We start from the raw sequence: 13,117 nt of genomic DNA, 5'->3' as shown, positions 1-13,117 counted from the left end.
AAAGAAAGAATGTGGGGGTGGTGGCGCTGGGGGTGGGGGGTGCCTGGAACTAGGGCTGCGCTGGGCCTCCCCACAGCTGGAGACTTGGCCATGCCCTGCAGCCCAGACTGCCTGGAGATGGACTTGGGATAAATTTGTCAGTTTGATAGCCTTCAGCGAGGCATTCAGAGCCCAGTCTGTTTCTACCTTTGGGTTCTGATTGGTCCAGAGCCAAGCTAGACCCCAGCCATGCACTGGTCCCCCACTCCTCCACGCTGTATCTCTCCTGGGTTTCCACAGTATGTCCAGGTTACCTTGCTTGAGGACATCAAGGACACCTTTCTGTTCTAGGTCTCCCTCAGGATTTTAGGTTGTTGAGAAGTGAGCTAGAGTCCACCTTTTCTCCTTCCTACCCAGAGAATTTGGAGGAACTGTTGGTCAGAGTCCCCAGGAAGGCCCAGAACTGACCATCCCCAGGGGCCACGAAAGTCACTTTGGTTTCCCGAGTCCCTGCAGAGTGGGCGGTGGGCACAGCCTCCCCTGCCCTACCTCGCTTAGGTCCCCCGCACCGCACTCTCCAGGGCCTCCCTCCCCCTGTCCCCTCTCCATCTCCAGATCCCTCCCGCTACTGCGAGCCCCGCCCCGCCACGACGGGGAGGGGGCGTCGAAGGGGCGGGGCGCCGCGCGGCGACCGGCGGGGAGGGGGCGTCGCGGGGCGGGGCGGGGCCTGGCGGCGGCGGCGGCGGCGGCACCGGCGGCACTAGCGGCAGCGGCAGCGGCGCGCGAGGGCTCGGAGGTACGGGCGGCGCGCGGCTCCGGCTCCGGCTGCAGCTGCTGCAGCAGCGCCCGCGCTCCGGCGCGCTCGGCCTCCCCGGGCCGCCGTGGAGCGCAGTTCGCGCGCCCGCCGTGCGCCCGCCGGTGCTCTCCCCGAGCCTTCCGCGATGGCAGCGGCGCCAGGAACCCCGAGCAGCCTCCGCCGGCTGCCCGTGCTCAGCGTCCTGCTGCTGCCGCTGCTGGGCGGTGAGTCGCGGCGAGCTGAGGAAGCGGGGCTGGGGGAGCGCGGGAGCCCCGCGGGCTAAGGGGGGCAGCGGGGAGGTGGCTTCGGGCGGCTGGGCCGGGCAGGACCAGGAGCGGGGCAGAGGCTGGCGGCGGGCCGAGGTCCCGGCGGCTGGGGTGGCGAAGCCCCCGCGGGTCCGCCCGGGCCCCGCTCCCTTCGCGCCTGCGAGGACGCTTTTCCAGCCGCCCCAGAGTTTTCCCGGCCTGAGCGGAGAGTTCGCTCGGGAACTGCCGGGAGTTGCTGGCCCCTGGGCCCCGGTAGGGAGTTTCTTTTCGGGAGGGAAACGACTACCTGCCTACTTAGGGGGGCGCGGCGAGGTGGTTGGCAGCGGGGGAGACGGAGTCCCCCCAGTAGCACCGCCTAGGTGGGGGGGCCGGCCTGGTGCCGGATGCGGGACCGACCTGCGCCGCGCAGAGCGCCGAGCTTTGTTACCTACGCCGGCCAGCCGCTCCCGGTTTCCCCCCTTCCAAGTTCCCGGGCCGGCTGGGACCCCTGACGGCCCTGCTGGGGCGAGCGGAAGGAGGAATTAGGGGCTGCCCCGCTCCTCTAGCTCCTGGGCCCGAGCCCTGAGCCCACTCCCAGCCGGGTCGAATCTGGGGAGCGGAGAGTCCGAGGCTGTCGTGGTGACTAATGTGTGAAGGCCGCTGCCAAAATCGGGCATGGCCGGCCTGCAAAGGTGCGGACGGGGTTTGTTCTCCTTCCTGGATTTCCATCCTGTGTCTCCGCACGGAGGAAAGCAAAGCTCTCATTCTGCGGGCAGAAAGGCAAAAAGAGTTCATTCTACCCTTTCTTGGGAGGGTCTCAGCGTTTTGATGAGGGTGTGGCCTGTATCTTCAGGGCAGACTGGACCCGAACACCCCCACCCCCCCAACCCCCCGCGCACCTTTATTTCCTGGCTAGGTCACACCTGAGAGTCACCACTGAGGTATTGAAGTGCTTTACAGGAAGGCACCGAGCTACCTGCACACCACAAGCAGCCTGGACTGGAAAGATGCCCCCTGCTGAAAAACCCCACAACACACACACAATCTTTGGTGATGAGGCTGGCAGCAGTCCTTTCTGGAGGAACTCTGCCCAGGACAACTGGTCCTAGCTTATCACTTTCCTCTTTCTTGGAAGAGTGGCCATAGGGCTGGTGGGGGTAGAGAATTGTCTTTTCTGACATCTCCCTGGCTTGCCAGCTGTTGAGGGGGTTTTGGTGGTGATTGTATCAGCATCTCCCCCAGCCCTAGCTTAAAAGGAAAGGTAACCCACTCAAGACGAGAGGTAAGAACAAGCTCCTGGGATTCGTAGGAGGTGTTTCTGGAGCTGCCCTGTGTTCCTTTTGATGTGTAGGGTGGTTATTGCTCATGGCAGAACCCACATCTGCTCCCAGAGGAAGTATGGAAGTTTTTTTTGCAGCCAGGATCAGGGGCCCAGCTGTATGGATGAGCAGCCCCAGCTTACAGGCTTCCTTGGTTGGTGGCTGTTTGGATTTGGGTGTGTGGGTCGCCTGATACGACTGTCTTCACTGCTGATGTTTAGAATTCTGGAGTCAAGGGGAGGTTCTGGTGGAGACTGGGTCCTTGTTCATTCAACAAATGCTAAATTCCTTCCATGGGAAGACGACTCTGATGTTAATTGATGTTAATCCCAACACGGGTGTTTAGTGGGGGGAAGTCTTGTAGGGGGAAGTTAGGGCAGGCTGAGGGCTTGGGGCTGGAGGTCTGCAATCTCCTATGGGGGTGGGGGGATGTCTTGTGCTCAACAAAGGAACATTTTAATGAGAGCCTTAAATCAGTTCCACCAAATGTGCCTTGGTGTGGAACCTGTCCATGTGCTGTAAACAATTTCAACGGAGGCCTAGGGGCCTGCCATCTTCTTCGTGACATCCGGGGACTCAGCCCACCCCCAGGCGTCATGACTTCAGGGGGGGCAACGATTTTTTCATAGATTATACAGTAGATTTTTCCATTTCATTGTTTAACTGTGTAATTAACTGGAGTTTTAGTGAGACCCTGCTGTTAATAAGGCCGGAGTGAGGGACCTAGGCTGGCTAGGTTTGTGGATTAGACCATTTTGAAGTTTGAGTAATTATGCTGTAAATGGCTGAGTAGCTTTCCAAACTTTGAGATCCCCGTCGTGATAAATACGGTGGAGGGGGAGGAGAGGGCTTGACGTTGGAAATCTGGGATTCTTAACCCCAGCTGTTTGCACGGTCACTTGTGGTCACAACCCATTCCTGTTCCCATCCCCCCTTCTCTGGGTTCTTCCTTTCTGGCTCTTGTGTCTTTGGGGGAGATTGAGTTGTCACATTCGGAGCTGGGTTGTCCTGCAGATTCCTTGAAGCTCTGCAGCCTGTCATTCAGGCCTAGGACTTGCTTTTATCAGTGACGGGTTTCCTCAGTCATTGGGATGTACTGTGGGAGGGCAAGGGTAATCTTTGTACATCGCTTCCTGAAGGATCCAGTCACACTCCTGGCATTCAGAGCAGGGCTGGGTGGTGGAGGGAGCTCAGGCCATGGAGACCTGAAGTATTTGGCCCAACAGCACCTCAGACTTGGACGGGCCTTGTGGCCCTGGGCAAATTTCTTGACCTCCCAGTTTGGCTCCTCTGTAAAGTAACTTACTTCCTGAAGTTGTGCAGAGGATTAAAGTAATGAAGTCTATAAAGGGCCCCTTTCTTGTTCTTCCCTCTCCTGGGGTATGCTTCCCACATACCTTTCCAGCCTCGCAGCAGTCACCCCCAACAGGAAACATTTTCCACCTACTAGAGCTTCCATTGCAACCCAACTAGTCAGTTTACCATCCCCTGAAACAGGTGTGGTTTCTTAGCCCTTCCTTTCCTCTCTCTCTTTCTCTCTCTTTTTAAAAGATTTTATTTATTCATGAGAGACACAGAAAGAGAGGCAGAGACATAGGCAGAGGGAGAAGCAGGCTCCACGCAGGGAGCCCGATGTGGGACTCAATTCCGGGATTCCAGGATCACGCCCTGGGCCGAAGGTGGTGCTGAACCGCTGAGCCACCCAGGCTGCCCCCTTCCTTTCCTCTCTTGCCCAGCTCCACTTCCTCCCCAAAGCTGTCCTGGTCTCCTGCCAGAAAGATTCCTGTAGAACTTTTGGACTCTGTCATTCTTAGGACCTCTCCATATTTGAGTTTTGACTAAAGCGCTCTAAGAATTCATTACGGTATCATTTATAATGGGTCCTTCTCTAGGTTTATTAAAAAGGTGAATGAACCTTTTGGGTACAGGGCAGGGTACTCAAGGGCACAGGTAAGCATCCCCTTTGCCTCCTTGCTGTTGGGGATCTTTTGTGCCCCTTCCAGCTTCTCTGGGTTTGGGCCACCTGTTGGTTCCTCCTTGCGTCTGCTCTACAATGACTGAATCAAGGGACCAAACCTTCCTTCCCTGTTTCTGGGCCGCCTGTTCTTTGTGGTGGTTTTCTTGAATTGAATGTGGCAACGGGGCTTCTGGCTTTCTCCAAGGGTTCTGGGCACAGGCAACCACCTGTTCATAGAAGCTGACCTGCCTCGCAGGGACCACACTTCAAAAACTGAACTGTGTCGGGCCACTCAAAATAAGTTACGCAGAGAGGTGGCTTCACCATTCCTTGGGAGCCCAAATCAGAATCCCAGTTGCATTTAGTAAACACCCCAGGTGACTGCACTGCATAGTTCCAGAAGTCCTGGTCTCCTATAGAAACCTGAGGTGCCAAGCTTTCAAATTAGGGGCCCTAGGTCTTTTTTTTTTTTTTAATTTTTTATTTATTTATGATAGTCACAGAGAGAGAGAGAGGCAGAGACATAGGCAGAGGGAGAAGCAGGCTCCATGCACCGGGAGCCCGATGTGGGATTCGATCCCCGGTCTCCAGGATCGCGCCCTGGGCCAAAGGCAGGCGCCAAACCTCTGCGCCACCCAGGGATCCCGGGGCCCTAGGTCTTAAATGGTATTTGAAGATTTACCTTAAATAACTTTTCATTCACATGAACACTCTTTGTTGCGATGTGTGCACATAAACATTGACTCACCAAAAAAAACAAAAACAGAAACACCTCACTTTGGGTTGAATTTGATTTAAATTTTGTCAGGAAACTTGTCCATTAAACCTATAACTCCAGAAGGCGTGCAGCAGTAAGTGTGATGTCCAGCTCCTCTAGAAGCCTCAGATTTTCCTCAAGGAGCATACGCTCATTTTATAATGAAATTGGATTTGTTAGGGAGAAATTTGGTGAAGGGTGACTTTTCAGGAATCTGTTTGATTCGTAAAGGGCGGCAACATCTCTGCTGGGCTTCAGTGGTTGTAGTGTTAAAATCTTCAGAGGACTTCATATCTTGGAGCGAGGGGGTTTGTGTGTTTAAGCCAGTTGAGCTTCTGTGAGATTCATCTGGGATGGATGTTGGCCGGTTCAGACTCTGATATTGAGCCAAAAGCAGTTTGGGGCCAGGGATTCAGTCTTTGGTGTTTTCCTGATGGAAGAAAGGGTCATTACACAGGGTCAGGTACCCTTGGTCTGTATCCCTCGGTCTCTCTCTGCTGTCCCTAACCTCAGTAGCATGTTTCTCTGCTGCTGTGCCCTTGGCTGTACCCTTGGCAGAGCCACATGGTGGGGTTACCTGCTCGGGGCCACGCTTGCCGGTGTTGGCTCTAACTTTGTCTTCTTTGAGCTGCCTGCCTGCCTGCCTGCCTGCCTCTTTCTTGGATTCATCCTCTGCCCCCAACCCCCAGCCCCCATCGCCTGGTCCTTTTGTCCCTGAAGCCGTGAAAGTTCTGCCATGGTGGCTTGGTGAGAGTCCTGTCTTGGGGTTCTCTGAGTTCACCGCTGAGTGCACATTTGGCCCTGCCGAGCCCCCTGGCACTTTGGTGGAGCTGGCACAGGAGTTGCTGCAGCTAATCAGTGGTTTGAGGAAGCCCTCTGTAGTATGTCACTTTTTCCATCCTCTTCTCTGCGTTTAGGCCATTTCCCTCCCAGTAATGCACAAGAAGCAGTGGGGCAGGGAGGAAGCTTTGTTGGAAGGGCTGACACACACAGGCGCCTTTTTCCTCTTGCGGGTGGGGTTCGGGTCTCCAGAGTCCAGGGAATGAGTACACAAGTGGGTGGAACACAGTCTACCGGGTGACCTGCAGATCCCAGGCTCCTGCCAGAAACTTAGATTCTGATGAGCTAGGGTATGTATGCATTTGCTGTTTTAGGTGGGTATTTAATTTCTGAAAACTAGGTCCCAAATTATGGTGTAGGGATTCTGAGTCACATGATAGGAAGATGTAGATTTGTGGTCTAGAGACCATCAGGTAATAGAGTGGAAGCAGGGGATCCCTGGGTGGCTCAGCGGTTTGGCTCTGGCCTTTGGCCCAGGGTGTGATCCTGGAGTCCTGGGATCTAGTCCTGCATCGGGCTCCCTGCATGGAGCGTGCTTCTCCCTCTGCCTGTGTCTCTGTCTCTGTCTCTCTCTGTCTCTCATGAATAAATAAATAAAATCTTAAAAAAAAAAAAAAAAAAAAAAAAAGAGTGGAAGGCAGGTAACCAGAGAACCTATTTAAAATTTGAGTTGTCCGAGCCTGACTGCAGACTTGCCCATCAGAAGCATTGGGGAAGAAGCCAGAAAAGATATTTTGCTTTCTCATTTGTTAAATTCTGTTATAGGTTTCGAATAGTCAATCCAGTCACAGTTCAGTCCTAAACTCCATTTTAAAATTGTTTTCCAGGAAAAATAAAATAAAACAAAATTGCTTCCCAGAAGATTCTTACCTACATTCAGGTCTGAGAACTATTGAATTGCTATAAGGGGTTTGTCATGTTAAACTGGAGCTGTGGGGGCACCTGAGTGGCTCAGTGATTGAGAGTCTGTCTGCCTTTGGCTCAGGTCATGATCCCGGGATCCTGGGATCGAGTCCCGCATCAGGCTTTCCTCAGGGAGCCTGCTTCTCTCTCTGTCTATGCCTTTGTCTCCCCCTCTCTGTGTCTCTCATGAATAAATAAATAAAATCTTAAAAAAAAAAAAAAAGGTGGAGTTGCGGTGATGAGAAAGGTTGAGGTTGATACTGAGGGGCTTAGGATAGGGTTAGTTCATAGTGTCTTTGAGGGTCTTCCATGGGTGAAGTGTCTCAGTTGGGGCAGGAGGCAGGAAGGAGACACACTGGAGAGATGTGAATCACATGAAGTGTGGTAAAAGACATGACTTGGTAAAATGTTAAATAGAAGACATTCTAGAATGTATAGGACAGTAAGTCCATGACACAGGAGCAAATGAAGAGTGGAAGGGCTTCAGAGAAGAGAGAGAATTAAATTGCTAATAGACGTAGGCTACAGTGACCGATCAGAAGGGTAGAAAGGCATTGGACCAGGAGTCTGAATACTTGGCTGCTTCTTTTTTTAAAGATTCATTAATTGATTGATTGGTTGATTTGAGAGAGCACACAGAGTGGCTTGAAGGGCAAAGGGAAAGGGAGAATCGAAGCAGGCTCCCTGCTGAGCAGAGAGTGATGTGGGGCTTGATCCCAGGACCCCAGGATCATGACCTGAGCGGAAGGCAGACTCAACTGACTGAGCCGATCAGGGCGCCCAACTTGGCTGGTTCTTGTCTAACTCACACATATCAGTGCATAATAAAGAAGGAGAAGTGACATCTGTGGTCCTATGACACCTGCTTTTCTGTATTCTGGTGCAATGGCTACCTCCCCCTGACCCTGAACTGGTTAATTAACCTTTCCAGCCTCAGTTTCCTCACCTGCAAAGTACAAGTGCTGCTGATTCCTCCCTTGCCCCCTCCAGGAAATTACAAGGTAGTGCTTCCACTGGAGGTGGTTGACCAGGAGGGCAATCCCTCTGGCCAGCGTTCCTGTCTCTTTCCAGAGACTGCCCTGACCCTTTATCTCCTTTTAGGATGGCAGCCTTTCTTTCCAGTCCTCAGTTTCTAGAATGCTTTGCAAGGGCTCAACAGAGTTGCTCCAGACTGGCAGCTTTAGAAATGGTTTCCTCAGGCAGCCTGGGTGGCTCAGCGGTTTAGCGCCGCCTTTGGCCCAGGGTGTGATCTTGGAGACCCAGGATCGAGTCCCACATTGGGCTCCCTGTATGGAGCTTGCTTCTCCCTCTGCCTGTGTCTCTGTCTCTCTCTCTCTCTCTCTCTCTCTCTCTGTCTCTCATGAATAAATAAATAAAATCTTAAAAAAAAAAAAAAGAAATGGTTTCCTCATTTGAGAGTACAGATTTTCTAAATGAGAGTACAGATTTTCTTTTTTTGATTATTTATTTATTTATTTATTTATGATAGTCACAGAGAGAGAGAGAGAGAGAGGCAGAGACACAGGCAGAGGGAGAAGCAGGCTCCATACAGGGAGCCGGACGTGGGACTCAATCCCTGGTCTCCAGGATCACGCCCTGGGCCGAAGGCGGCGCTAAACCGCTGAGCCACCCAGGCTGCCCGGGTCTCAGTTTCAACAGCAGCTTGAAGGTGTGGGCTCAGCCACCTTGCTTTTCCTGGTGGGAGCTCTTCTCCCTCTGTCTTCACAGCGGATTCTCGCAGGGTGATCGGTGCTCGGTCGGCGCCGCTGTCTCCCTGGGTGTGCCGATGTTCCTCTAGGGAGTGAGTAGTAAGCTGTGCTTCTTGCAGTCTGGGCTGACTTTTATAATACCCATGGGAAGGGCCTCTGTGATCATAGAATGGCTGTGGGGTTTCCCCAGTCGGTCACTCTGGTTAGCTTGTGTGAACTTCTCGCAATATTGTAGGGAGGTTCCCAAGGTGTGGTGTGGTCAGGGATGGAGGGCTCTCTCTGTGGGTTGTTAAGGAGGGCAGAGTGGGCACTAGCATGCACTGCCTCTCCCCTTGGAGACACACTGGCTCTTTTTTTTTTTTTTTTTTTTGCCTCTTCTGGGGGTGCCTTTGGTGAGGCAGTGAGGAGAATGATGGCCTGTTTAGGGGATGGCTGAGGTGTCCCAGCAGCTTGCTCATAGAGTGCCTTTGTGCAAAGAAGAAATAGGCGCCTTTCCTCCAAGTGAATGCAACCCTGCATCAGGACACGGCAATGTTTCAGTGTTTATACCTTGGTTGGGTATCTTGAGCAGTGCACAACCTATACAGTCATATGTGACTATCTCATTGGAATGAGTGGCTCTTTGCTTCTCAGCTGACAGGCCAGGATGATTTCAGTGACCTCTAGTCTAATACTGTGTTTTAGATGAGCCATTTACTCTATTCTCTACTCTTCGCCTGCCTCCTGTGGTGGTGAGCTGGGGCACTGCTGCTCATCCCACAGTGTAGGAGAAACCTGGGAGGCTGGGGCTCCAGGGCTGTACCAACTCCACAGTATATGTCTGTAGCTTCCTCTGTTTTGGGGCTCCTCCCCCCACCGGAGGATTTTACTGCCTTGCACATGCAGGCTTCTAAAGCCTTATGTAATAATTAATAAAGAAGGCTGGCTGAGTCTTCAGGGAAGAGGGACTGCTCAGAGTTTATTCTACATCTCATTAAGAAGTTCTGGCTTGCCTCTCTCCTTGGGCACACTGGAGCCTCCAGTGGCCTCAGGTAAAGTGTGTAGGCTTTCCAGTTTGTATGTATGTATGAATGTATATATGTATGTATGTATTTATTAAAGATTTTATTTATTCACTTGAGGGAGAGAAAGCATGCAGAAGCGGGCATGGGAAAGACAGAGGGAGAGGGAGAAGCAGGCTCCCTGCTGAGCAGAGAGCCCAGAGTGGGGCTCAAACCCAGGACCCTGAGATAGTGACCTGAGCTGAAGGTAGATGCTTAACCAAGTGAGCCACCCAGGTGCCCTGGCTTTCCTGCTTTAGAGGAAATCCTGCAGTAATAGTAGAATCTCTTCAGTAGCAAAGATTGGTTATGGTGGGCTCTAGTTCTGGACATACGCCTCCAGGGTATGAGGGAGCCACTGAGAGGGAGACATGGGCCCTGCTCACACATTTGCCGCAGACTGCCCATGTGACATGGGGCAAGTCCCACATGCTGCTCTGGCCTCAACTTGAGGACTCAAGACCTTGGCAGGCCTTAAATGTGGTGACCTTTGGGGGCTGGCCCAGTATTGCCCTCCACATCTCACAGGCCCTTCTCCTCACCCGTGTTTTTGGAGAGAGGACTTTAAGGGCTGCGTTTTGTTCTGGAGTCTCTAGTGCGTGGGCACCGATGTGTTTAGACTCGATCAACTGGTGGTGTGGGTATGAGGCTTTAATTCCTTGGGTGCAAGGGGGAATGGAGAGGTTTGAGTAAATTCTGGAAAGGTTTGGGAGAGAATTCTTATGAAGGGGAAAAAAAATTGTGTGTGTGTGTGCGTGTGTGTGTTTTTTTTTTAAGATTTTATTTATTCATTTGAGAGAGCACTGGAACACACACACAAGCAGGGAGGAGGGGCAGAGGCACAGGGAGAAGCACACTCCTCGCTGAGTAGGGAGCCCCTTCTGGGGCTTGATCCCAGGACCCCCTCGATCCCAGGACCCCAGATTGTGATCTGACCCAAAGGCAGACGCTGAACTGACTGAGCCATCCAGATGCCCCCTAAAAGAAGAGTTTTTGAGTAAAAGAAGGCAGAAATGTGGGATGCCTGCGTGGCTCAGTGGTTAAGCATCTGACTTTGGCTCAGAATGTGATCCTGGGGTCCTGGGATCAACTCCCACATCGGGCTCTCTACGGGGAGCCTGCATCTTCCTCTGCCTATGTCTCTGCCTCTCTCTGTGTCTCTCATGAATAAATAAATAAAATCTTTTTTTTTTAAAGGCAGAAATGAGGTTAGTCCTCAAGTACTAGGGGTGACTAGTGCTTTGGTGAGGAACACCTTTTCCTTTGCACAGAAGCAAGAACAACTGAAGGGAGGCTTCAGGCTGGGAGAAGGGGCTGGCTGCACTTTGGGAGAGCCTCCTCTGTAATCCCAACAAGTGTACCCACTGTTGACAGAATGCTTTCACTCACACTGACAATTGATCCGATTAGCATGGCTCAGAGGTAGGCTGGATAAAGATGGTTGGGTTTTAGGGGTGGGGGAGGGTAAAGGGATGGGAGGCCTTTGACAACTAGAGACTGAGGTACAAAGTATGATCCACTGAGGACTTCGGAACTAGTAAGTAGGAGAGCCAATTCTGTGCTCTTCTGTGTCCCAGGGGCTATGGAGTGTTAACACACACATGCCTCAGAGTGGGGTGAATGTCAGGGAGTGGATTTGGCAGACAGGAGAACTGTCTGGGTGGCTTTACAGTCAGAGGATAGAAGAGCGGTTTGCGCTTTCTACACAAGGAGCATATCTGTAACTTAAGCATGGAGGGCCTTTTGTGCCGTAGCATGCAGGATCGCCAATTTTTCTCTTTAAAAAAATTAGCTGTTGTTACAAAACAGCAAGGTTAGGGTTTTCAGTGGTCCATTCAGAGGTTTGTGGACGTTTTAAAGTTTTTAGAGTTATGTTCAGACTGTGTGATCTAGAAGTCCAGAACACTGTGCCTGCACCCTCATGATTAGGGCTTTTCTCCTGAACCTCTGAGTTCTCCATCTCTTCCACCTGGTGCTTCTGGAAGGTCGAGGGCAGTTACAGGTCCTGGCTTGCCAGGTGTGCTGCCACATTCCAGGCTCATGTGCCTGCTGGGAGTTTACAGTGGGTGATGCTGTGCTGGAGACCACGTAGGTGGTAATAGAGTCATCACCGCTATGGTTAATAGAGTTCTGCCGCTAACTGTTGTATGGATGGATGTGCCCACACTTGGTTATATAGGCCCTGGCACACAATAGGGATGCAATGGATATAGGGTTCCCTTCCATTTCTGATTTTGGAGGCAAGTCATTTATTCCTTTTTTTTTTTTTGTTTTTAAGATTTTGTTGATTCGTGGGAGACACAGAGAGAGAGAGAGGCAGAGACATAGGTAGAGGGAGAAGCAGGCTCCCTGGGGGGAGCCTGACCAGGGATCATGACCTGAGCCCGAGCCAAAGGCAGATAGATGCTCAACCACTGAGCCATCCAGGTGCCCCAAGTCTTTTAATTCTCAAGAGATTTCAGAATTTCTTGGACAATGACCTCTGAAATCCTGGGAGATGTACTTTTTTTTTTTTTTTTTTTTTTTGTGCCAGGGTATCTCCCTTTAGCTGAGCTGTTAACTGCTCTTGGTAGTCCTGCTTCTGAAGCTCTCAGGTTCCGACATGGGAACCTGTGTCCTATCGATGAAGGGGACAAAGTGATACTTCGGTGTTCTGATTCTGCTCATCAGTTAAAAACAAAACAAACAAAACAAAACAAAACAAAGCCAAGAGAAGGATCCTTCAGGTCAGCAGGTCCTTAGAGAGGAGATGTGCTAGGATAGCATTTGAGATCCCAAGTTCATTTCCAGCTACCCAAAAAACAAAACAAATCACAAACAAAGAAAATGGTTGTCTTGCAGCCTTGGGAAGGTGGGGGCTGGTGGGGGGAAGAAGTGCTGTTGGCCTTGTAGCTCCAGCTACAGAGAGCAAACCATTCTATCGTTTGGTTAATTTAGCAGATTAACCACTTGTTAAACTGACCAATTTAAAAAATGCCCAGCTTGCTAGCAGCTTCTTGCCTGTGATCCAGCCTGTGATCTGGCCTGTGATCCTGGCTCCTCCTCCACGGCAGGGGTCTGGGCCTCCTTGCAGGAGGAGCTTCCAGGGGAGGAGGGGTTGCTGGGCCTTGGAACAGCCCCGGGGGGCCTAGAGGAGGATCTCTGTCTTCTCTTTACCACCACCGCCACTGCCTTTCTGCAAACTCCTTAAAACAAAAGGCTTTTATCTCGTAAACATGGCACCCTGCGTACAAAAAGTGCCCTAATTTCTTGGCCGGGTGCAGGGAAAGAGGTGGCGAATGTGCTCCTTCCTTCCTTTCTGGGGAAGGGGCTGGGGTGCTTCTTTGGCCTTGCGTGCCTTTTTCACTCTTTAGTTTCCAGTGCCTCTTGAACATGGCCTGAGAGGTCCTGCTGAGCTGGCCTGCTATGTCCCTACTTGAGCCTCCCCGTGAGTCTTACTTTCCCAGGCCCCCCAAGGCTGCTGAAGGCAATCCAGAAGGGAGGCAGGAGGGCCTGGGCCCAAGCCTGGCCTGAGCTTGGGTGGCACCTCTCTCCCTGTCCCCTTCCCACCCATCCCAGATCAAAGGAGCCTC

At 52.0% G+C, this 13,117-nt stretch overlaps 1 protein-coding gene across 1 annotated transcript in view; it reads left to right on the top strand.

Annotated features, from left to right (window-relative positions):
- Nucleotides 1-762: 762 nt before the first annotated feature.
- Nucleotides 763-13,117, top strand: part of PTK7 (protein tyrosine kinase 7 (inactive)) — a 64,110-nt gene continuing 51,755 nt past the window's right edge. Inside the window, exon 1 of the mRNA XM_072832934.1 lies at nucleotides 763-999. Within this exon, the coding sequence (XP_072689035.1) occupies nucleotides 921-999 (79 nt within the window). The 5' untranslated portion in view covers nucleotides 763-920. The remainder of the gene's footprint in view (nucleotides 1,000-13,117) is intronic.

Source organism: Canis lupus, chromosome 7 (assembly GCF_048164855.1).
Source record: "Canis lupus baileyi chromosome 7, mCanLup2.hap1, whole genome shotgun sequence".
Taxonomy (NCBI): domain Eukaryota; kingdom Metazoa; phylum Chordata; class Mammalia; order Carnivora; family Canidae; genus Canis; species Canis lupus.
This window is presented reverse-complemented; position numbering and strand designations above follow the sequence as displayed.